The 23,864-nt window shown below is 50.4% G+C and overlaps 2 protein-coding genes across 5 annotated transcripts in view; one reads left to right on the top strand and one right to left on the bottom strand.

Annotated features, from left to right (window-relative positions):
• tdrd9 (tudor domain containing 9) overlaps positions 1–3,040 on the top strand; it is a 19,851-nt gene extending 16,811 nt beyond the window's left edge. For both annotated transcript variants that reach the window (XM_062470204.1, XM_062470205.1), the window contains exons 27-35: positions 1–12; positions 546–704; positions 1,082–1,152; positions 1,260–1,369; positions 1,477–1,573; positions 1,675–1,813; positions 1,925–2,043; positions 2,405–2,477; positions 2,647–3,040. The exon at positions 1–12 is cut by the window's left edge and continues 252 nt beyond it. In XM_062470204.1, coding sequence (XP_062326188.1) covers positions 1–12; positions 546–704; positions 1,082–1,152; positions 1,260–1,369; positions 1,477–1,573; positions 1,675–1,813; positions 1,925–2,043; positions 2,405–2,477; positions 2,647–2,745 — 879 coding nt within the window. In that variant the 3' untranslated portion in view covers positions 2,746–3,040. The remainder of the gene's footprint in view (positions 13–545; positions 705–1,081; positions 1,153–1,259; positions 1,370–1,476; positions 1,574–1,674; positions 1,814–1,924; positions 2,044–2,404; positions 2,478–2,646) is intronic.
• A 438-nt stretch (positions 3,041–3,478) lies between these two features.
• On the bottom strand, positions 3,479–23,420 carry rtn1a (reticulon 1a). 3 transcript variants are annotated; one of them, XM_062469597.1, is made up of 9 exons: positions 22,942–23,420; positions 15,543–16,211; positions 14,418–15,179; positions 5,948–6,155; positions 5,372–5,510; positions 5,190–5,259; positions 4,589–4,635; positions 4,445–4,503; positions 3,479–4,353 (listed from the first exon to the last, which is right to left on the bottom strand). In XM_062469597.1, exons 1-9 carry the CDS (start codon positions 23,162–23,164, stop codon positions 4,311–4,313), a joined length of 2,220 nt encoding a protein of 739 aa, XP_062325581.1. In that variant the 5' UTR covers positions 23,165–23,420; the 3' UTR covers positions 3,479–4,310. The 3 variants fall into 3 exon arrangements, with proteins under 3 accessions (XP_062325581.1, XP_062325582.1, XP_062325583.1); XM_062469598.1 differs by lacking the exons at positions 14,418–15,179; positions 15,543–16,211; positions 22,942–23,420 and adding an exon at positions 11,376–11,696; XM_062469599.1 differs by lacking the exons at positions 14,418–15,179; positions 15,543–16,211; positions 22,942–23,420 and adding an exon at positions 8,378–8,506.
• Between the last annotated feature and the right edge of the window lie 444 nt (positions 23,421–23,864).

Here is a 23,864-nt window from a genome sequence, read left to right as displayed (position 1 = left end):
TTCGAGTCCAAGGTGTCTGGACCAGACCTGCACGCATCAGTAGCCCTGTGTGGTTCTGAATCCCGGTGCTCCACTGCCCTGCATGTTCGAGATGTTTCCCTGCTCTCAACGCATCTGATTCAAATGAACGGGTTGTTGACAGGCTTCTGTTCAGCTTCATATCGACCCATTCATTTGAATCAGGTGTGCTGGAAGAGGGAAACACGTAGGACGTCCAGGGGGCGCGGGGACCAGGATTGGGAGAGGCTGCAGTGGCCTCGGGCTTCTCAGAACTGGCGGTTGGGCGGGCTGTTGGGCTGTAATCGAATACATTAAATCAAATTGTATTCGTATAGCCATTTCTATACCACTACACCATGTAGTGTCACAGAGGGCTTCATATACGCTGGTAGAACCGCACCTAATCCCGATAAAGAAGACACATGATGGCAGAGTACAGGCCTTGTGGTCTCGGCCTGGTCTCCCTGGGTAACATGAGGTAATAGATGTGGTTTTCAGCGTCCGCCCAGGAAACACAATGTGTCGTTTGGTTGTGTTCCCTGCAGCAATGCCACGACGTGCTGGTGTCCCTGTACAAGGACATACAGGAGGGCACGTACGTCCCCAACGCCACCAGCAGCTCCTGGAAGACCCGGAAGGAGGAGGAGAGGGAGCTCATCAATAGCCTGCTGCAGTCCTTCTCCCAGTCCAGCCCCAGAACCAAGGCAGGGAGCTCACTCCTAAACCACACCTAGGGCTGGGTCACCTTTTAAACTTTGCCTCGCCTCTAGTGCACCCGATAATAATGTTTATGTGCTGTACTACTGGTCACCACAAGGTGGCATCGTGTTTCTTTTTTTTATCAGCTGTCATCCAGCCAGCAGGGGGAGCACTGGGGCTGTTTTTGTTTCTTTGTGCTCTCGCTCCTGGTGGGGCTGAACTAGGGCCACACCCATGGTGTCAAAGGAAATTAGCCCAATTTTACCCAAGTCAAAAACAGAACTTCCGATGTTTTAAAGTTTCAAAATAAACGTCTGTGTTTGTTAGCGTCCGTGTTGACGGGAGGGTGTTGGGTGGATGTGCTTCTGCCGTGTCTCCACAGGCCCGTGTGCACGGCCCGGCCAGCCCTCACAGAGTCAACTTCCACAGCCTCAGCAACATCAACCACTACAGGTCAGCACCTTCCCCTGGTCGCGTCACCGCGGGTTACGGCCCATGCCTGCGCCGGCCAGAGCTGACACTCACCCTCCTCAGTGTTGACGAATGTGTCGCCCACGCAGGTCCGTGGTCATCGAGAAAGATAGCATCAACAGCGTGGCCCTGAACGAGACTCCCCAGGACAGTCATCAGAGGGTGCTGGTGGCTGGGTCGGTGGCGGTCAGCCCCTCAGGTACCCAGCCAGGGAGGGGCGCTGGCACTCTTGGAGAAGTCGGATGGGATTGAGATAAGGGCGGTAGCTGTGTTTTTGTGAATGACTGTGTGTGTGTTCCTCTGCAGGCTCATGTATTCTGCTGAAGGAGACCACCCTGATGCCACACATCCATGGTCTCCCTGCCCTCATCACCATGCTATTCACTCCCATGATGGAGCTGCGGTCAGTCTGCGCATCAGTCGTTTCCCAGACACACAGACCATCCCGGATAGTCAGGGAAGTGTCTCCTAGTCCTCTTGACTTCCTCCTGTCCTCCTCTACAGCACCGACGCAGATAGGACCTGCTACACTGGCGCCATCTGTGGTCTGGGGTGGAACAGCCGGTATCAGGAGGCCATCTTTCCTGAACATGACATGGAGATCGTGTTTGACGTCAAATTCGATGTCGAGGACATAACAGAGGCAGGTCCTGTTTCTGTCATCGCTTAAAGATAACGCATCATGTGTGATAAAGGAAAAACTTTCATTTGATAACTTTCAGACGGTTAGCTCTGTGTTCTGTTTGGTTTTCAGATCAACGCCTTGCGGGCGGCCATTAACTGCCTGGTGTGTGAGGGGCCCAATGGCCCCATGCACCTGGGCCCCGACCGGATCAGCAACCTGCAGAACGACTGCAGAGAACGCCTCATCAGGTACGCACCACCACACACACACACACACACACAACACACACAGTACACACACTCATCAGGTACGCACCACCTCACAAACACACACACACACAACACACACAGTACACACACTCATCAGGTACGCACCACCTCACAAACACACACACAACACACACAGTACACACACTCATCAGGTATGCACCACCTCACCACACACACACACACACACACACACTCATCAGGTATGCACCACCTCACCACACACACACACACACATCAGTTACCCACCATCTCACCACACACACACCTATAGTTTTGACACATTTGTCAAATGCACTGGATATCCATTGAAGCATATCCATGGTGGGTCTTTGTGCATCAGGATGTTTACCAAGTCGCCCCCTCGAGAAGACCTCGTCCCTGTGTACCACGAGACCCCCAAGAAGTGGAACCAGGTACAGCATGGCTTCAGCTCAGCACCCAGTGCTGTACATTGGCTTTGGTCTTATATTTTTATCTCCTAAAACATTTAACTGTCACTAGTATCAGGCCACCCATACAACAGTTGCTAGGCCTGTAGCTTCCATCCTATTTAGTGAAACAGATTTTTGACTGTGTGTGTAGGTGGAGCCCAGTCATAAGATGGAGATTGTTCAGAAGACAGACAGGAAGACTAAAGGTGTGTTGTACCAGCTGCACCCAGTCACACTCCTCGACATCTGAGGGCCGTGCCAAAGCAGCTGCTGGGGACTAAGGGCACAGTGTTTCACTGTATAACCGAGGCAATCCTCTTTATGTTTCTACACGTTTATGGGCGTCTTCTGCAGGTATAATGTTCTCTGTTGATTTCTGTTGTTGAAATTCTAAAGACGGGTCATGGTGCGATATTATGCTGCTAATATTCAGTTATGTTGAGAGTTTGTAGTTGCTTTGTCGGTGTGGTTAGGTCAAATTTTGAAACGCCTGTATCAAGCGGCCCTTTTTTGTAATTTGACAAATAAATATTTGGATACTGTTACTTTACTGTATATTTTTCATCTTAAGTCTATTGAGAGCAGTGCCTAGTAACTGGCACTACACATCCATTTTATTTCTGGCTCGTAGTTACAGCTAGCACTCAACAGATGAATTGTCCCTATTCTGTGTGTCTACGAGCAAACATGGAAACCTTTTTATGGTGATCCAATTCAAAGGTTTGTTTGTCATTTCAGCACACTGTGCCTTGCACAAAGAGGCTCGTATCCCTGAATATCCTACAAGTATTTATAAATGTCATTTCAAATCCCTTTGGAGTGTTTCCAAGTGCTGTAGGCGCCGTGCCCTAACCAGCTGTAAGGTTGGTTTTCAGAGGAAAGGTCTGGCTCCTCCCACAAGGTTGGGCTCCTCCCACTCAGCTGAACCGCAGCTCTGAGATCGGATGTACCCTGCTTGCAATCACAAATCTGAACAGATGGTGTTATACATCAAGGAACATTTATTTGTCTTATTCTGTAATTAAATACATACTGTGAGTGCAAATAGTTAAAGAGTCCAGAGTCTAAGAACTACATTGAGTATAGTTGAACATAGTACAAAGTTGGACAGTTAATTCAAACAAGCTAAATATCGTCAGATACTTCTTGTCTTCATGGTAGTCGAACAACAGTACCTAAAACATGAGATTGTGTATAGTTCCTTATAGTTATACAAAAGCAAAAAAACTACAATTACCACATCTAAGACGCGTTTTGTCAAATTATTTTGTGCTTGAAAACACCGAAAGGAAATCATTTGATATTTATATATATTGACATACAGTATACCGAGAGAAGCCCCACATCCTAACTCAGAAACATGAAGCAGTATTTAACATTGGTAGCAGAGCATTTCTGTGGGCATATCGTTTTTTTTGTGCCAAACCATACATTTGTTGTAAGCACTGCAGAAACAAAATAGCGTAGTAAAACTGCACGAAATATATCAAATATTATTTACTCAAGGCTCAACTTCATGCACTTAATAACAAGCAACACACAAAAAAAAGCTGGTTCTTTTTTTTGTTTCATTTTTGAATCGTGTACTTGTCTACATAGACGTAGGACGTTGACCATGAACGACTGTGTTAGTGTGTTAACCGCTAAAGACAGGTTTGGGGAGTGATTGGGTTCTCTGGGGGATGGTTTTAGAGAACACAGTATAGATGACACAACAGTACTACCCTCCACAGAGAATGACTAGGCTTTCCAACAATGAGCAAGCTGCCGGCCTCTGAGCTGAACTGGACTGTTCACTTGACGCAGAGACGACCTCTACTCCTCCTTTCGCTTGGCCCCAGGGATCTTCGCCTGGATCCTGGGAAGGAAAACGAGGAGTTAGTTCCACTTTCACACCAGCCGGCCGACAAATGCAATTGTGTACGCGAGTATGTCAAAGAGACACTCACTTCCCCACCACGGAGTTGACCTGGGTCCGTATTAATCCCACGTATTGGTCAATCTGTGCCTGAGGAGACAGTAAGATGGAAGTTGGACGCGATCAGATTTCACAGAGATGAAATACCATTGAATGTGTCCTGTTTGGTTCTTACCTGGTGTTTCTCATAGACCACGGGCATGCTGAACATGGACACAACAGCTGCAGGACAGATGGAGAGAGACTGTTACATTCGGACCTGCAGTGTCCCTCACGTATACACACTGAGTCAACAGAGCTTCTGGCCTTTATTTACATTATGCAAAGAGTAAAGGTACACGAGAGAGATAAGATATTTTGTTGTTTGGAGGAATCAGTTTCAGCTATGTTGTTATTGACATATTAACGATCTTGCATAGCTATTTACTAACTAAATTAGTCAGCGCTACATCATTTACTTCCTGGTTAAATATGTGCTGAATGCTGTGATATGGCAACTGGTTGGCCGTCGCTGCTGATCTTGTCAGGTCATGTGGGTCTTGCTGCCCTCCTCCATGACACTGATCTCTGTCTGGGTGTAAATCATTGACTGGCTTCACTGCCACCCAGCAGGGCCTGTGCCCACTCCAGGACCAGTGTGTATGTGTACAGCTCCCTCATGGAAGTCGCTTTGGATAAAAGCGTCTGCTAAATGAATAGATGTAAATGTGTGTGCGCTGGTGGGGAAGGATGCAGAGTGCTGGAGACCAGGGAGCCAATCATAGGCAGCCACTGACCCAGGATCATCAGAGTCAGCCCGTTGAAGAGAGCTCCCACGTAGGTGAGCAGCCACATCAGCACGGCAAACTGAAACACAACGAGAACCAACAGTCAGCTCACCCCTACAACTCCACCACCCACCTATCAATCATCACAGGATGCAACAGAAACAATGTGTGTTTGTGAAAGGGAATCGCACCTTGAGGGAGTCAACCAGGTCCTGGACCAGGAACAGCCTGCGGAGCTCCTTAATGCAGGTGTTGACGTACAGCAGAGCCTTTTCAGCATATTTACCGATCTGCTCCTGGGACAGGGCGATGTCCACCTCCAGATAGGACCTGCGAGGCAACAGTGGAACATGGCACATAAGCAACTTGTACAGTCACACAATTCCCTTCCCACACCATCTTCAAGGGTATGGGTTGGTTTAACCCTTGTGCTGCCTTCGGGTCACATGACCCAAAGGTTCATAACGAACCATCGTTGTTTTTACCCAATACAAAAACAAATACAAATTGTTTTCTTTTAACCTTTGCAATGTGGGAGGTCTGAGACAGCCCGACGGTTAAAAGAAAATGCTTCACTTTGTTTTTGTATGCGGTAAAGTTGTCGCAATACGACGTTGGGTCACAACGACTGATGGGTCAGAATGACCCGAAGATAACACAAGGGATAAGTGCAGTTCTACGGGCGTTTGAGAGGCCCTCTGTGACACTGCGTGTAAAAACAGGCTGTGCATGAATAAGATGATCATCGTGGTTCATTGTCTCCTCACTTGAATGGGTGGCCTTCGTCGGTCTTCTGCACGGCCTGCAGCACGGACTTGTAGACCCTGAAGCTGATGGTGGCAGAGAGGGCGGCCAGCGCTAAGTAGGCCCCCACGCTGACCACGCTGAACTGGGTCAGGGAGAAGAACAGCAGCAGCAGGCTGCCGAACACGGCTCCCGACTGCTTCACATTCCTCCAGTAGAGCAGGTCAATGGCTGGGGACAGAGCAAGACCACCAGGGGTTAGGACCAGGGTTTAGGACCAGCGGTTAGGACCAGGCCCCAGCACCGCAGAGGTACAGCGCCAAGCCACCCTCACCCACCACCCGCTACACATCCGGACACTCGTTTCCAGCGAGCTTCTCCTCTACAGCCGACATTTAGGTCATATATCTGCAAGGCACTGGCAAAGTAGCTTCCTTTGGGAACAGCTGACATACATGATGTTTCTAATAGCTTTTTATTGCCTTCAATCCAGCTGCCCTCCACCAAACTGTGTGAAGGCGTCAGAGCGCAAACTCTTTGGTTCTTTTCTACTATATATAGAGCGACCTTTGCGAACGATAATACCTGACTGACTTGTTGAACAAGCGGCTCACATTCACGGTACGGCTGCCACAGAGAGCCAGGACTTCTTATCTATGGATGGTATGTGTTGTTGCAATCACCAACACCTGGCCAGCTCTCACACCCTGCCACACACACACACACACACACACTGGTGATACCCCGAAATCCACCAAGTTGACCTGTCCCCACCAGTAGTGCCCCTTCACAGAGCTGAGTTAATGATTCATGATTGACTGGGAGCTGGTGGAGATAGAGGCAGAACTGGATGCCGTATCAGCAGTATTAACAGATAACAGCTCAAGGTGACCTGGTCACACTGGCCAGGGTTCTGAGAACTTCAGAGGTTGTCATGACGGTGAAATACTGATGCATTTGAAGACCTCCATAAGGAACGTCAGCGAATGATTCAGGATACAGTACAGCCTCCCTGTAAACCTGAATGGTCTCTCTTATGAAACAGTGGCAGTCCCAGAGATAGTGAGTGACATGATGTGTTCCTAAGCGTGCACTTCTGAGCCCCCAGCAGGGGATGATGTGACTCGTCTGGATTAAGGCAGTGTAGCATTGCAGCTCAAGGAACTTCCAAGACCTTCGCCTATGTTGGCTGGAAACACAGGCCTGTTTCCATGAGAACCAGCGGCTGGTTCACCCCTGCTGAGCTTCAGTGCCTTCCCCACCGGAGGCTGTTGGTCTCAGCCCGGTCCAGACCAGCCTAGCCCAGCCCCCCAGCCCAGACCCCCAGACCAGCCCCCCACCCCAGACCATCCCCCACCCCAGCCCAGCCTAGCCCAGCCCCCCACCCCAGACCATCCACCAGCCCAGCCTAGCCCAGACCCCCAGCCCAGACCCCCAGACCAGCCCCCCACCCCAGACCATCCCCCAGACCAGCCCAGCCTAGCCCAGACCCCCAGCCTAGCCCAGACCCCCAGCCCAGACCCCCAGACCAGCCCCCCACCCCAGACCATCCCCCAGACCAGCCCAGCCTAGCCCAGACCCCCAGCCTAGCCCAGACCCCCAGCCCAGATCCCCAGCCCAGCCCTGCCTAACTCCTCATCTGGTAGTCTCCCTTTGTCAGCTCAACTGTGTCTCTGACACCTGGAAGCCGTCTGATGGATGAGTGAGGAGGTGAACAGGCAGATTCCTCAGAGTGTGTGTGAGGAGCAGGATCCTGCTGTGTCCCCTGGGTGTCTTCCACTTCCTCCCCAAGTCTGCCTGCCTGCCTGCTGCCTGTTCTAATTTTAGCTGTAGGGCTGTGAGCGGCAGAGATGACGGCCATTTTTATTTTCTACCAAAGGCATCCGAGGATGCCAAAAGGCTCAAACGGGGTGATGAAAGAACACTTGTTCTTCCGGCTCTGTGAGTCTCGGCTGAACAGGTGCAGAGACAAGACATTTCCCGCTCTGCTCCCAGACGAATTCACCTAAATCATTACAGCAGCCTCCTCCTTATCAATAACTAATACTGATCGACCTACTTCCCTCTGATCAATACCCCGAATCAATTGGCTTTTTGATTTCAACAGCCGTCTCTAAACACCTTTCAGACCGACACTCCCTCCTAAAATATCCGTCACCACACACCGCTGCCACAAGCCACGGTGTCGCAACGATTAACAATCCTGGAGATCTACTGCTTTGCATTGAGATGCTCTGTCCCGCTTGCCCCAGCACACAACACACACACAACACGCACACAACACGCACACAACACGAAGCAGCTGGAACGCGAACAGGCAAGACAGCGTTGCAGGAGAGCCGGGTGCGGAAAGACAACAGCTTAAAAGGTGCCCTGAGACGTGCTCCACACAGACAGCGTTAAGCGCGCGAGAGAGAAGCTTTAGCGAAAGCGGTAGAAGTGCGTGTACTAACCTGCGACTCCCATGGCTGAACAGGGAAAGAAGCAGCTGCTTTATCCACAGACAAAAGGAGAGCTCTGAAGGGGGAGGCCCCCCCCGGCCAGGAAGGGAGGGGCCACAGGCACAACCGGCTAATCATTGGTGCTCTTTACAGGGGGATTGGGAGGGGGGGGGCTAAGGGGAGCGGCTGCCAGAGAACCAAGCTGCGATCCAGCACACACACACACACCCTCTCCCATACACACACACACCCTCTCCCATACACACACACACCCTCTCCCATACACACACACACTTTCAGTGAGCTCTTTTATGCCCTGGCTTTAAAGCGCAGCCCCGCTGACCAACGACAAAGGCAAGGAAAGGCTCATAAAAAAAAAAAGACTGCATCCAATTCAAAATGGTGTCTGGGTATCTCCGTTCACAGCACTCGGAGACTCTCTCTCTCTCTCTCTCTGCTGAATGACTTATTTATTTGTATTTGTTTCTCTCTCTAGCCAGCAGCAAGTCAGGTGCATGCTGGGGTAGCAGCAGAACCGGGTTCTGGCAGGAAGGACAACCAGACCAGATTAGACCAGGTTGTAGCTGGAATACACCGCTCTGTTAAAACACCCCAGCACAGACAATATGGAGAGCACCTGCCTGATGCAGTTACCATAGCTACGCTGCTCCATTTTATCCCTCTTCGCTTACAGAGGGACGGGGAGAGAGAGAGAGAGAGAGAGAGCAAGGGGGAAGAAAAGGGGAAGGAGAGAGAGGACAGACAGACAGATGAGGGAAGGAGAGAGAGAGAGAGAGGAGGGGGGACTGGGCTCTCTTGGGAACAGAGACAGATTCACTTGCTCTGAATATGGGGAATCAGGGGCACATGTGTCTACACACACTCACTCACACACACACACACAGCCACTCCCTTTATTGTTTCACACAAAAGGACAAAGGACCAATTTGGCATGGTGGCCACAAGCCGTCCAAACAGTCTAAGGTTTTTAAGAGCTTACTTACATGGTTTGTCACCTTTTTGCGTGACTGACAGGGTTAAATACAACCTTAAGACTCAGTATCTGTTATTTAGGCATGTCACCTTCTAAACCGTGGGAATATAATTATGATAGGATTCACACAGCAATCCTCAGAATTTGGAACACAGCAGTATGGCAAGATAAACTGGTTTAGATAACCAGTTTATCTTTTCTATTAAGGTATTTACAATCTTTACTGAACTTAAGTCAGAACACATCAAATAGTTTGTGTGTTCAACACATATCAAACTTAATTACATTAATCCCAGTCTTCATTTTGCTACAGACGTAATATATTGGGGGGGGGGGGGGTCAGATGGCTGAGTGGTTAAGGAATCGGGCGATCAATCAGAAAGTTGCCGGATCGCTTCCCGGCTGTGCCAAATGATGTTGTGTCCTTGGGCAAGGCACTTCACCCTACTTGCCTCGGGGAGAATGTCTGCTAAATGACTAAATGTAAATGTAATATTGTGATCCTTTACTAGCAATTAACTGTAAAGTCAATTCTGACTCTAAGCTATCTTCTGTCCCCGGCTAACAGACAGGAAGTGGTTTCAGAACAGGAAGCAGAGTGGCTGCTGGCCAAAGTCCTGACACAACACACCTTCCAGCTCTGGTGCCCAAACAGGAGTCTTGGTAGGTTGTCAGATGATGTAGGCTGAACGGGATTCTCGTTTGGGGTCAAGGCAGAGCGAACAAGTTCCAGCCTGACCCCATTACCCCACCAAATCATCGTCACAGCCTTAAACTCTGCCTGAAGGTAAAACGAGTGATCAGACTCACTGCTTCTCCAGCTCTCACTGTGAAGAACATCTGAATGGGCAGGGTTAGCCTTGGGTGTATCGACTGTACGAATCTGGGAGAGAATCGTTTGTACATATCAAGACAGTTATGTCAAATGCATAAACACAATTGGAGATTATGCCGTACGGGATGACCAGAGAGGAAGACTGTGCTTACAACCATCTACAGTAAAACTAAGGGAGTTTGTTGCTGAATTAGGATCGATGAAAAGATGGTCTGAAGGAGAATTCAGCAGGCTTCTCACTACATCTCTGACAGTATGGGCTACAGCTTATAGTCATCAAAGGCACATGGTCATAGAAAGATTCAAACTAAGAAGAACAGGATCTTCCCTCCCCCTCCTTCATTGTTAATAACGATAAGCAAGAGAGACGGAGGGAAAATAGCAAGTTGGGCAGAGAGGAGGAGGGAGCCATTCTCTCTCCCAGTCCCTCATCCTAACCTGCAACAGTAATAACAATGCTCTTCATGATATGGAAACAGGCAGACAGAGGCCATCTCTCTCCCTCCCTCTTCCCCCCCCCCCTTTCTCTTTCTCCCTCTGTCTCTGCAAGGTGGCATGGCAGCCCAGCCCATGACACTGATGTCATCAGGATGGGTGTGCCCCGGTTGCCATGGAGACAGTCTCTCGGTGCCTCTCCGGATGCTTAGGCAGCTCCGCACACAAAAACAGCCCTGACGCCACCACACGCCAGCCCCCCTGTGGGGCTCGGGGACACGGGGACAACAGTGACAACAGTGACACGCCCTCATCCACCACGGTGTTCCACATTAACACACACACACACATAAGCAGATGGCTTCCAGCGTGTGTACGGGTGTATACATTAATCATCCCAAACACACACCCTCTGACGTCTCACACCTCCGTCCCCTTTGTCTGGCGCGGCGGAGGGCTCCTGTCGTCAGGGCGCCTGTCGTCAGGGCGTGTCCCTGGGTAAACATGCAGGGGAGTCCAGACCCCCTCTAATGTCACATGCAAACATGCGACATTACTCCTCCGTCTAAGCAGACATGCACGCACGCCAAAACTGTCCCCACACTCCGGCAGAAACACGTACGTGACAACAGATCAGTTCATACCTCACACACATGCGCCCGCCCTCCCTCCCCCCTACACTCCATGTAATCCATATACCACACACACACACAGAGAGAGAAAACACACAGTAAACACGTCAGTACCCTGGCCTTTCCAGCTGGTGCAGGAACTATCCTTGGCTTTGCTCACGTCTGCAGTGGCCTGCATGCTGCCGATCAGTTCTCTCCCAGATCTCTCTTCTTCTTCTTCTTCTTCTTCTCTCTGCGTCTTCTCTCTTCTTCTGAGTGTTCCTCTGCGGTCGAGCTGGCTCACTCACTCACCCCACAGAGGCATGAATGGTGGGAAGGATGGAGGGAGAGAAGCGGAGACGCGAGGAGGGGATGAAGGAGAGGTTTCCAAGGTGCCGCGTGCCCACGGAGCTCTCAGACTGCTGCTGTGGAGCCGTCAGCGAGAACAGGAGGAGGAGAGGGTAGCGGAGAGAGAGAGAGAGAGAGAGAGGGGGGGGGTCGATCGAACTGTAAACACACCACGCTCAGCACAGTCGCTACTGCAGCAAATCATCCATGCAATGGTGCCTGGGGGGCCAGGCTTTTTCTTGAGAGGGGAGGTGAGTCCTTTCACAATAAAAGTCCCTGGTTGCAGTCACTGGTTCTCGGGGTAGACTGGTGCTCCGGGGGGAGCAGGGGGGGAAGGGTTAACTCACAAGCCCTTTGATGAAGCCCCCAAAGCAGGCGGATACAATGTCATGTGTGCTGGTGGGCCCCGCCCACTTTCATTTTATTATCGTTAGTGAGATCAAGAAAGAAAAAATATGTGGAATGCGTCTCAGTGACATCGCCAAAAATGTGTGTCATTAAAAAAAGAATCTGACGTCATGTTCAGCTTCAAAAAGACAATAGGATTTGCTGCAAGGCTAGGGACCCTACATGACATGGCTGTGTTGTCATGGAAGGATCTGTCAAACGTTCAACCCTTTAGCTCTTTATCTGTACAAGCCCATATTTAAGCCTGCAGTCGAGGCGACGCAAATAGCCATTTTCACTGTCTCACTCATTATTGAGCAGCTGAAGTGCTGGTGCCTTTAATAATTCATAAACACTGTGCAGTACAGAACAACAGTGTTCCAGCCTCAATGCGTCCAGGCCACATTCAGTCCGTGCTTTAGGTTTTCCCCTCCAGGAATTAGCAATGCAAATGTCCTCGCAAAGCCTTGGTCTCAGAGCAATGCATGGGTCACACAGGACACAGCCCTGAAGCCAGACACCATCAATGTCTGGATATACAGAAAGGGCGTCATCAAATCCTAGTCTGCAACCCATCCCCCCCCCCTCCCCCCTCCCCTCCTCCCTCCCTCTCCCTCCCCCCAGTCCCACCCTGCTGCCTATCCCTGCTTCACACCTTCTGCTCACCGCAACCTTTAAAAAAAAGGGTCTCTCTGCCACGGCAACAGCCAATAGGCAAAAAAATACTAAGAGATAGAGACATAGTGAGTGAGTGAGATAGTGAGAGAGAGAGAGAGAGAGAGTTAGTTAGTGAGAGAGAGAAAGAGAGGGGAGGAAGAAGAAGAAAATAAACGAGCCAGCCCGCGCCTGCTCCCCCTGGGTGTTGTCATGGCAACTGCGGTGGAAGTGCTCAGGCAGGCAGGCAGTGGGGTACATGATGTCCGCCTGTCTCCTGCCCGACAGGCGAGCCGCGCGCGGTGCCTTGCGCCCTCTAGTGGTGGGAACGTGCACAAATGTATCTGGTTTCCTCTGGAAAAGGCTGACCTGCTTTCAGGATTTCTAGAACCTTCCTACCTTCCGTTGTCTGTTTGTAAACACGAGGGGGAGTAGAGAGAGAGCGCAGCTTCCCCGTGGCATCAGACCTTGGGCCGTGACGTTGCACTGTTGTCACTATCACGCCACCTCAGCCCAGTAGAAACACAAGCATCCTTTACGCAACGCACAGCTAGACATGTCCTTGTCCAGTTCATGCTCACAGTCAGGGGATTTCAAACAACAACCTAAACCCCATAAGGCATCTTCCTCATCCCCTCTATGTGGAGAGAGCGGCAGAATCCTCCAAAGCTCTTTCGGTCTGTCTGCCTCTGCCCCAGTTTGGACATCAAAGGATTACATAAACCCAGTGTGGACACGGATAGAGAGAACCCAGCACAGATGGAGCAAAAGGCAAACAGGAAACACAAGACGCATCTCAAACCATCCCATAATAACACTCAGCTCGAGGTGACTCAACGCCGTGTGTGTGTAGACTGTGGAGCGTGTTCAAACCTGTAACATGTTGGAGTGAATTATTTCATGTCAGCGTAGAAGGCCGTTGGGAGACAGGTGGAGAATTGAAGATGCAGGAATGAATCATGTTTTTGTTTTGTTTTGTTTGTGTATTTCCACACAGATTCCCACTTCTTTTAAAGGCAGTGACTCTCATGTGATATATCTGGTAGCGCCCTGTCCGTTTCTAAGCTCTTTCACTGCTTCTAATCTCCATGATAAACATGCCGTTCTCAAGACAGCCTATGTCATGGTCACTGTGCAACTCTACCACCAGAGGGAAGCAGAAATCATGCAGCCAAAGAAGCTGTCGTCCCCTCCATTGTGAGACAGCATGGAACAGCCCATCCTATCCTAGCCCAGTTTAGCCCAGCCCAGCCTATCCTAGCCCAGTTTAGCCTAACCCAGCCCAGCCTAGCCTAACCCATCCCAGCCTAACCTAACCCAGCCCAGCCCGTATCACAGCAACCCTTTAATTTCCTTTTTCTGTCAACACAGCCACGATAACGGCCCAGCCTGGCCCTCCATGCTATCTCCCCACATCACAACACACTCAGGGAACAAGAGCCTTCAGGGAACGACCATATGCTGTGTGCTGTTAAAGGGAGTCAATAGTCATAATCAACAACCGTGTAAGAGTCAAGCAGTTAATGATTATAAAACAAGGCCAAGACACACCCAATCCTCCAAACAGGTTCTGAGATGTGTTCTCTACCTGTTCCACACGCTGGCTGTAAGAGCTGGGCTGTCAAGACAGAACAACTGAAACAGGGGAAAAATGAGCTCAACAGTTAAAAGGCCTCAAGAAAGAATGACATCTAGGATGTCAGCTAAACCCCAGCTTGTGAGATGGCAGACCTCCTAAACCCCTCCCACCCCCAGAGAGCACAGACCAGAGTACTGACAGGGACCAACCTTTCTGTTTGTCGAAGCCCTTCATTAAGACTGGAGCGTCGGGCTTCCCCTGGTCTCCCCTCCCCTCGCCGGCCAGCTGGCTCTTACCCCCCAGGTCCTCCAGGGGGCGCACCTCGGGGGGCACGGCAGCCGTGGGCGGCTTGGGCTTGCTGGGACGATCCTCCTCCATCTTGGTGGGGCTCTTGCTCTTGTCATTGGAGGGTTTCACCAGGGAGCTAGCCAATGGCTCGGCGGGGGCGGGCTGTGGGCTGCTGCGGGCCGGGGCCGGGGTGGGGCTTGGGGTGGTGGTGGGGGGGATCAGGGGGGAGGGGGCCCCCTGTTTGGGCCCCGCGCTGCCCTGCTCTCTCTTCGGGCTCTCCTCAGACGCAGACTCGATAAAGAGCTCGCTGTCCAGCTCTGCTTCCCTCTCCTCCCGCAGGATGCTGTAAGCCGAGGGCGGGGCGGGGTGGCCGGTCAAGCCCAGGCCGCCCTTAACCGGGGGGGTGCTGTCGAAGGGGTTGCCCGCCGGGCTGAAAGTGCCCTTGTTGCTCGGGGGCGGCTCGAAGGGGTTGTTGGTGCTGGTGGCGGAGGAGGGCGCGGCTGGGCGAGAGAAGGGCTCCTCAGACACCAGCTCGATCTCCGAGTCCCCGGACTCGGCACTGCTGCCGTCCTGGTCCCTGGAGGCTGCCATGGAGGAGGGCTGGGTGGATCCTGGAGCCGGGTCGCCGCCCGCTGACTTCCCTCGTCCAAACTGGAACATGTCATGAGACGGAGACTCTTTCTCTACGGAGACAAAGGCAGGGACAGAGAGAGACGTGCGGAGAGAGAGAGGGAGGAGAGAGAGCGATGGAGGGAGAAGAGAGATTAGAGGGGGCTGAGCAGACAAGCCCACAGTGTGACATCTCAGCACATCTCTTACAGCAGGAACCCTAAGCTCCTAAAGCCCATTTAAATACATTTTCTCACTTGTAAAGACAGAAGTCTTTCTTCCCCCCCGTCTCCTAGCATGAACCATCACTGAGATAAGAAGCTCAGAGCCAGAAGCGCGACTCGCACCAGAAGCGCGACTCGCACCAGGAGCGCGACTCGCACCAGGAGCGCGACTCGCACCAGACCGCGTCGCAGCACCGCAGCGTCGAGGCCTACCTGTCGGGGACGCGTTGGGCGAGGATGTGGGGCTCTCGTCCTCCGGCTCGGAGAGGGTAACCGTGGGAACGCCCTGCAGGCCCAGGCTGAGGATGTTGTCGCGGTCTGACACGGCGGTCTGCAGCGGGGCCGGGTCGTCCTTGGCGACGGGAGGGCGGGACTCGGTCAGGGTGATCTTGACGGGGCTGGCCGTCTGCGGGGTGCCCAGGGTGCGGTAGGAGCGGTAGTCGGACAGCTCCTCGTCTGACGGCTCCTCCACGTAGGGGAAGGAGTGCGAGTCCAGCGCCGGGCCCAGGCTCTCCTCCTCTCCTCCGGGGTTCTTCTCCATGTAGCTGCCCAGGGAGTCTCCGCCGGAGGGGCCCGTGTCCCCCAGGCTGGGCTGGGCCCGCTTGGAGCTCTGCTCGTCTCCGTGGCTGATGTCCATGTAGTTGTAGGACTCGGTCTTCTCAGAACCCAGCAGGGACTTGGGAAGGTCATCCAGGTCAGACAGGTCAGAGGTCATCTTGGAGCTGAAGATGCCGTAGGAGTCGATGGTGGAGCGCTCCTGGGAGGGGGAGGAGCCTGAGGAGCCCTCCTGGTCGTACCGGTGGCCCTGATTGGACAGCAGGGAGGTGTACAGGTCACCGTCGTCACTCATTGGCTTCTGGAAGAGTCCAGACATCGGGTCATCTGGAGAGAAACAGAAAGGGAGATGCAGAAAAAGAAAGGGAGATTATTATACGTGAAAAATGCTCCTTGTTCCATCTGACCCCTCTGAGACAGCAGTTAGCAACAGGATGCTCAGAGGGAGGTGAAAGCCCATCGAGGGAGACGTCCCTCCAGGACCTTCATTCATCCATAATTGAGTTACATAGAGCTGACACAAAATGACACCATCTTGCTGTGTCACAGCTCAAACGCATCAGACTGTCTCCGGCTGCTGAATTAATGATGGTTGCAGTTAGACATGCTCTGGCCCTGATAGGGAAGGAGGGAGGGAGGGATGGAAAGAGGGAGAGAGGGAGGGATGGCGGCTGGAGGGGGGGATATGGGGGGGGGGTGTACGGATCAGTGATGCAGCATTAACAGAGGGCACTTGTGTCCTGAGCTGGACAAAGGCAGATTGTTCAAACCCCAAAACCGGCCCTGCCTGGCTCTGTCAGCGGACAGTGAGGGGGGGGGGGGTGCTCTCCAGCACATTCTCAGCTCTGGTTTATAAATCTCTCCTGACAAGATGGCCGATTGTGACGGCAGAGAACACACACTAACACATCAGCGTACCCTTCCTCTGTCTGTCTAGTCTGACAGCAGGACGAGACGGGTCACAGAGCAACACCCTCTTTCAAACAGCCCTCATCCACACAGCGGCAGACAGATTATTTTGTTTAACTTCTGTAAACACATGAAGCAAAACTCAGCTAGACAACAGAATAAGTGTTTGGTCCTGTCCTTTATATGATCACTTTAACTAACAAAGCTAATCGTTATTTATTTCATACGAGTACAGCACCTATACTAGACTCCCTCCCTCCCTCACCCCTGCCTCCCTCCCTCACCCTTCCCTCCCTCCCTCACCCCTGCCTCCGTCCCTCACCCCTCCCTCACCCTTCCCTCCCTCACAAACAATTGCTTGGACAGTCATAATAATGACGTACTAATGCTGGAATTTGTGTTGCTGAGCTGGGTGCACAGCACAGTTTACACCCCCACAAACTATGCTGAGAGCCATGTTAGCCAGTCCCCCTCCTCCCCCCCCCTCCCCCTGGGCAGGGGTTTCTCTATATATAGCCTGGCCATCCAGCTGCAGGGGTGTGGCTGGGGTGTGTGTGTGTAGGGGGGAGGAGAGGGGGAGGGGGGGGCAGATTTTATTGAGGAATCTCCTCCAAGCTCCCCCTCGAGGGTGCAGGAGGCGTCCCTCCAGCTCAGGATGTCCCGTTCCTCCCCCCCCCCCCTCCTTCCCTTTGTTCTCCCTGACCCCCTCCTCACAGCATTGTACTGTTGTGTCATTACCAACATGCAGTACTGTACAGTGGCTGCTATGCTCAGACTACACCCATTAGGACACAGGGGAGCAGGTGACATAACACAGTAGAAAAACAATCAACACAATCCACACTTCCACTCTCCAGACTCATCCTGAGTGGACTGTACCCCGGCAACACAACACAGCCCATCAGCACCAGATGGCAACATCTGGATGGTTCTCCGGAAGTCCAATGACATTGAGAGCCATAGATCTACTGTTAGAGCCTGCTGCATAATCCTTTTAAGGCCCTTCTCTCTCTGTAGGTTAACTCGGGCATCCCATCATCACCCTGACAACATCAGCGTAATCTCTCACTGGCTCTCTGGGTACAGATGTGGCCACCAGCCCTCCACCAGGAAGCCCGCTGAGGACAACTGAGGACAACTGACCTCAGTGTCCATATGGAGCAGCTCTGGTGAATTTCTAATCCAGATCAGATTCTCAGGCTGCTTCGACCCCTGACCCCCCCTCGCAGCCCGGCTCTGTGAACCAGGAAGGACGTGAACGTGGAGAGGCTGCTCACATCAGCTGCTCCCCAGGGGCGACCCCACAAGAGGCGGGGGAGAGGCTCCGCAGACAGACTCCAGTGAGGCGGCTTTAAGAGGCTGTTCAGAGAGGGAGGGGAGAGAGAGGTAGAGGGCTACTGAACAACATGCTGTTAGTGCTGTTGGTGCTGTTGTTAGTGCTGCACCCAGACTCAAACCCCCACAAGGCCAAGCAGCACTTCAGCTCATTCAGACAGGATGAGACGTGGCAACGCAGGAATTCTCATTTAACATTTTGCCTCCTAACATAAGACTTCTACTGAACCCATGCCACGGTTACAGAAATAAGTCACTGTGGATGAGCAGCGAGAGAGATCAGTCAGATTTATCTCATGCAGACTTGATGCACCCTGGCGATGGTTGCTCCGGGCTATCAGGTCTTCCTAATTATGAAGTTGATGAAAACGTGACTTGTAGGTGACACCAGACACCAGCTCAGACTACAGAGAGCCTGTGTCGCTCATTCAGAACACAGTTTACTGCTACCTGAGATGAGATGGTCTCAACTGACAAATCTGAGCGGAGGGAGAAGGCAGGGCTGGATGGAAAGCTTCAGGTCTGAAGACCCACAAGGCCCTCTGAAGCTTGTCATGACACCGTCTTGGCCCTGCTGATTCCCTCGTCCGTTTTTCCCCTCCAGACCCGTCGTGTGAGCCTCACTTCCCTGAACCTCGGCTGGCTTCATCCAGCCATGCGGCCCTGAGGGAAACACTGGAGATGATAGGGGAGTCAGGTGGCTGAGCGGTTAGGGAGTCGGGCTAATAATCTGAAGGTTGCCAGTTCGATTCCCGGCCATGCCAAATGACGTTGTGTCCTTGGGCAAGGTACTTCACCCTACTGCAATGTCCCCTACTAGGGACATTGCCTCGGGGGGAATGTCCCTGTACTTACTGTAAGTCGCTCTGGATAAGAGCGTCTGCTAAATGACTACATGTAAAATGTAATGTAAATGATGCTGCCGCTGCCTCAGCTCTGGAACACAGCAGCACTCACATCCTCCTCTGATCAGCTCTTACATTACATTACATTTAGTCATTTAGCAGACGCTCTTATCCAGAGCGACTTACAGTAAGTACAGGGACATTCCCCCCGAGGCAAGTAGGGTGAAGTGCCTTGCCCAAGGACACAACGTCATTTGGCACGGCCCGGAATCAAACTGGCAACCTTCAGATTACTAGCCCAATTCCCTAACCGCTCAGCCACCTGACTCCTCTTCCTGTTAAGACTCTCCAATGATTACAATCACGCCACGCTCCCTGTTGAGCTCCACTGGAGAGTTGGCGTTTTGTCTCGCTGCTACATTAGTGCTTTGGATGAGGACATGTCTGAAGCCAACGTTGGCCTAACATGTAACCGCGTCTTTGGTTCCACCCTCTGGTGTCTGTCTGGTGTCACCTTTCACAAGTCCTCGTCTCCTCCCCTGCTTCTGCTGTTACAGACAATCTATCAAATGACCACGAGGGCCTTTCTGAGGTCCTGCTGCGTCAGACTCAAACCTACACGTCTCCATCTCAACGATCATCAGGAAACACATGACGGTAAATCACCTGCCCTTTTTGAGCCACACTCAGCTAACTTCATGATCACGAAATACAAAAGTTGGGCCTCTGCCTAAGAGGGGGACTGATATTGAGTGCCTGGAAGGGAAAGAGAGGCAGAAGAGAGTGGACACGGATAGGAGACCGTATGCTCAATAGTGCAACCTGAGGTGTGGTATAAATAGGGAAGGGGTCGATATGTAGGCAGCTGGCTGGGCTGTGGGGAGATATAGTCATGCAGAAGTCGTATTGATCCAGGGCACGCAATTACTGTAACAATCGTCCGTTCTATTCATTCTTTATTATTGAACTTGACAAATATTATTTCAACTGTACTTCAAAAACAACCGTTGGCCTTCGCAATTGCATAGTAAGGTCGGCCTTGCCCTTTTTTTCCATTTAAGATTTTAAACAGAGGGAGGCTTTGGTCGCCACCTGTCACTGTATTGATCTGAAAGCCCTGGCCCTGGGCAGCGAGGAGAGGACAGCTTCTTTGAGGAAGTAGACTAAGTGTCTGCAAGCTGTCAGCTTAAAGACACTGACGTCGATCTGGCATGTAGTCTATGCATACGTGTTTCTTTATTGTTCTGCAATCAAAGCTCAGGCACATGCCCTCTGGAACAGCCAGACATAGCCTCAAGGTTGATTTAAACACTCACACACAGACAAACTCAGCTCTAAGGACAGAAATACTATTCTTTAGTTACGTATATTTTGGTGGTATAGGCCTACATTGTATGGTCAAATATCATAGGGCAGTGGTTTCAGGGTCTACTGCTTGCAAAAGTCTGCGATACTCCTCATCATGTGGATGAGGACAGCCTCAATGCTGTGCTCCTACACTAATTCCCTAATGGCACATATATTAAGTTCCTTCTTTAGCAATGTAATTGCTAAAGACACAGGCCAGGATATTCCTTGACATAAAAACATCTGACTGCAATTTGTCTTCGATTGTTTGTGTGTACATGTGGTTTCTTTGTTGTAGTCGGATGCCAAAAGGCTGTGGGGTGCTCCACTTCACAAGTGGAGCACCCCTTCAGCATGCTGTCTAAAGCCCGGTCCGATCCGACCACAGTCCTGGGAGGTGAGGTCCTCCACACGGCTTCAATCACATCAGTTGTCTTTTTCTGCATGTCTGTAGCAGGCGTACAGGACAGAGATGGATAGGCCATGCTGTGTTAAGCTTAAGGTTATTTTGTCCAGGGGAAATCAAAAGTAGAGCTGAGGTCTGCAAAATTCATCACCTTCGGGACATGCAGTCTGAAAATAGTTAGACTGCCCTCCGGACGATATCATTCAAAGAACTCAAAAGTTAGAACTCAAAAGTTTGATAGCATTGCATATTCAACAAGCCTCTAACCTTGTTTAGTAAAGTTGAGTGTGCAGAGATGAATTAAATAAATGTACCTTCAGAAGATACCCTCTGCCTGTTGCACGGAGCTCATTGGGAGCCAGGGTCCTTGACAAAGATCAGGCCAGACTAGAACGTCTCTTTCTAAGAGCCGACTGTCCGGTCTCTGCCATGTTCGAAGCGAGGCTAGCCCTGGAGAGATCCCCACTGTGTCTACCAAGACCATGTGTGTCAGGACAAATTAATTCACTAGTGTGGACAGAGCTGAGTAGGCATGGCTCAAATAAAAGAGGTTGTTCTACGTCCTTTATTAAATGCCTGATGCATCTGTGTAGCTGAGCAAACTGTGAGTATGTGTGAGAAAATGAGAGAGAGAGAGAGAGAGAGAGAGAGAGAGAGAGAGAGAGAGAGAGAGAGAGAGACTGTTTGGCTCTTCTTGGAGCTGTGAATCAGTTAAATGAGCTAGCCATTCACACACATCTTTTATCTTGCCTAAAGGCAGAAGGTGAAAACGCTGCCATCCTACACCATTCTAATGAAGACAAAGTGCACCAGACTAAATCAGATTACAGGCTCGAAATAGACGGCACTCTGTTTGTGTACCAAAAACTACCACTAATTTGCTCTTCTGCTTGAAAACTGACAAGACTGAAAAAGCTAACTGCTAACATGAAGCAGGCAGGATGGGACTCTGTGTGTGTGTGTGTGTGGGGGGGGGGGGAAGCAAACTATGCTTGGATTTTAAACACCATCTTATGAATATTTCAGTGGAACCGTGAATGAAAGTGCAGGGCTCGAGTTCCCTCCTCCAAGAGGATGATGGGGCCTGTTTCTTCAGTATTAAAAATAGCAGCAGCAGTGCTCTGCTATGGAGGGTGACAGACTGAAAGCAGAAGCATGAATGATGCTTCCACAAAAACAGTGCCATTTAACCCTCGTGCTGCCTTCGGGTCACATGACCCAAAGGTTCATAACGAACCATCGTTGTGTTTACCCAATTTTACCCAATACAAAAACAAATACAAATAATTTTCTTTTAACCATTCCAATGTGGGGGGTCTGAGACAGCCCGACAGTTAAAAGAAAATGCTTCACTTTGTTTTTGTATGAGGTAAATTTGTCGCAATACGACGGTGGGTCACAATGACTGATGGGTCAGAATGACCCGAAGATAACACAAGGGTTAAAGCCAAACAGATAAGGCCTACAACAATTCCTCAACAGATCCCATCAAAGCAGCCTCACTTACAGGTTTAAGTGTTCTCAATGTCATAAAATGTATCAAGAGTCAAGTTTGTTCTGATTAGAAAGCCTTAGCGCTCATGAACCTCCTCGATGTGAATAAAACGTTGAGAAATCTGGTTTTATTGTGAAATATACTGGACATCACTCTCTATCTGAGCCAACCATTAAGTAAGTGGCCACAGGCCTTAAGTTCTATTGATTCGGCTCAGTCTACCATGAGGATGTGGCCTGATCTGACAAGAGCATATGGCTCAAGAGTAGTAAACAAGTAACGTAGCTAGGCTACTTGGTCATGACTTGAGAGCTAATCTGTGTCTGTTGTTGAAATAGCTACTGTGTGCCTGTCGACTGTTCAGAAGCTCTTTGGTTGTATATTCTTGACAAGTTTAGGAAGTTATATGGAATTCCAATCTGTTGCAATAGTACGCTGTAGGGCCTTACTCACGATGACTCACTATTCAAACCATAGTCATTCATTGACATCGATGATAACTGTTGTGAACTTTTTTCCTCCCTGATAAAGTACAGAATGTCTGATAACGTTCTGGTACGAGGTGACATTCGCATGCTATCGTTCTGCACTACAAAAGGCTGTCAGGTCTGGCGGATGGATTTATAACCACCTGCATTTACAAGTTTAAACTCGAGTCTTTAGCAGGCCAAGTATATTTAGGTATCAAATGATAATTATGTTATCGATAACCCGCTTTACCTGTAGATGCAGTTTCCATAGCAACTGGGGGCCTTTTCCCATCGTCCAGAAATTGATGGAATTGTTGATCCAGGTCGCCCGTGTCCCCTCCGCTTTTCGGCTTAAATTCGTCACGTAGCTCGTCAAACCGGGGTGGGGTACTTCCAAACAGGCCATTTCTCTCATAATCGTCCCCGAACCATTTCCCCTCCGAACCTAGTTCGTCACTGGGCTTAGAAGACATGCTTTCAGGGAGAGGTTGCGCGATGACACCAGGCTTCTGTAACGAGGGCTATAGAATGAATAGTGGCGCCGTGTCTTACCAAAAAGAGAATACTATTAACACCCGCTTAGCTTAATATACCCTACGTATTTATTCTTCAGCAGACGTATATATTTGTTATCTATTAGCCACACGGTCCAGTCGGAGAGCAGTGGTCGAGTGAGGTTGATTGTTTTAGTTCAGTGCTTCGATGGTGACGTCACCGTATCTGTGTAGCTTTCATGGTTGGCAGGGGCACTTATTTGGGGCAGAGTAAATTCTGTTAGCTAACCTAGCCATCCCTTCTTTTCTAAACGTCTGAATGAGTATCACAATGGAAGCATTTTGTTGAAGACCAACCAGCCTAAAAAAAAAACATTACATGTGTCTTCTTAAATGAAGAAGGAAGCATTATTTTGTATTATTATTTATGTAATGCCCCTACAAGCAAGCATATTGATATACTGACATAATGTTTAGGGAATTGCATGTGAGATTATTCTTTTGTGTGAGATTTTTTTACTTGTTTGTGTACTTTTTTTTTTTTTACTGCTTGTTTATTAGAAGTGATGCCACTTGGACTAAACACAAAGCACATTTTAAATGCAGCGATTGGCACTTGCTTGTACTGCGGCGCCCTCTTGCGGTAAATAAAATGTTCAAGTATAAAAAGTTATTGTCC

The sequence above is a fragment of the Osmerus eperlanus genome, chromosome 9, assembly GCF_963692335.1.
Source record: "Osmerus eperlanus chromosome 9, fOsmEpe2.1, whole genome shotgun sequence".
Classification (NCBI taxonomy): Eukaryota; Metazoa; Chordata; class Actinopteri; order Osmeriformes; family Osmeridae; genus Osmerus; species Osmerus eperlanus.
Note: the sequence above shows the minus strand (reverse complement) of the source record. Positions and strands in the feature narration are given on the sequence as shown.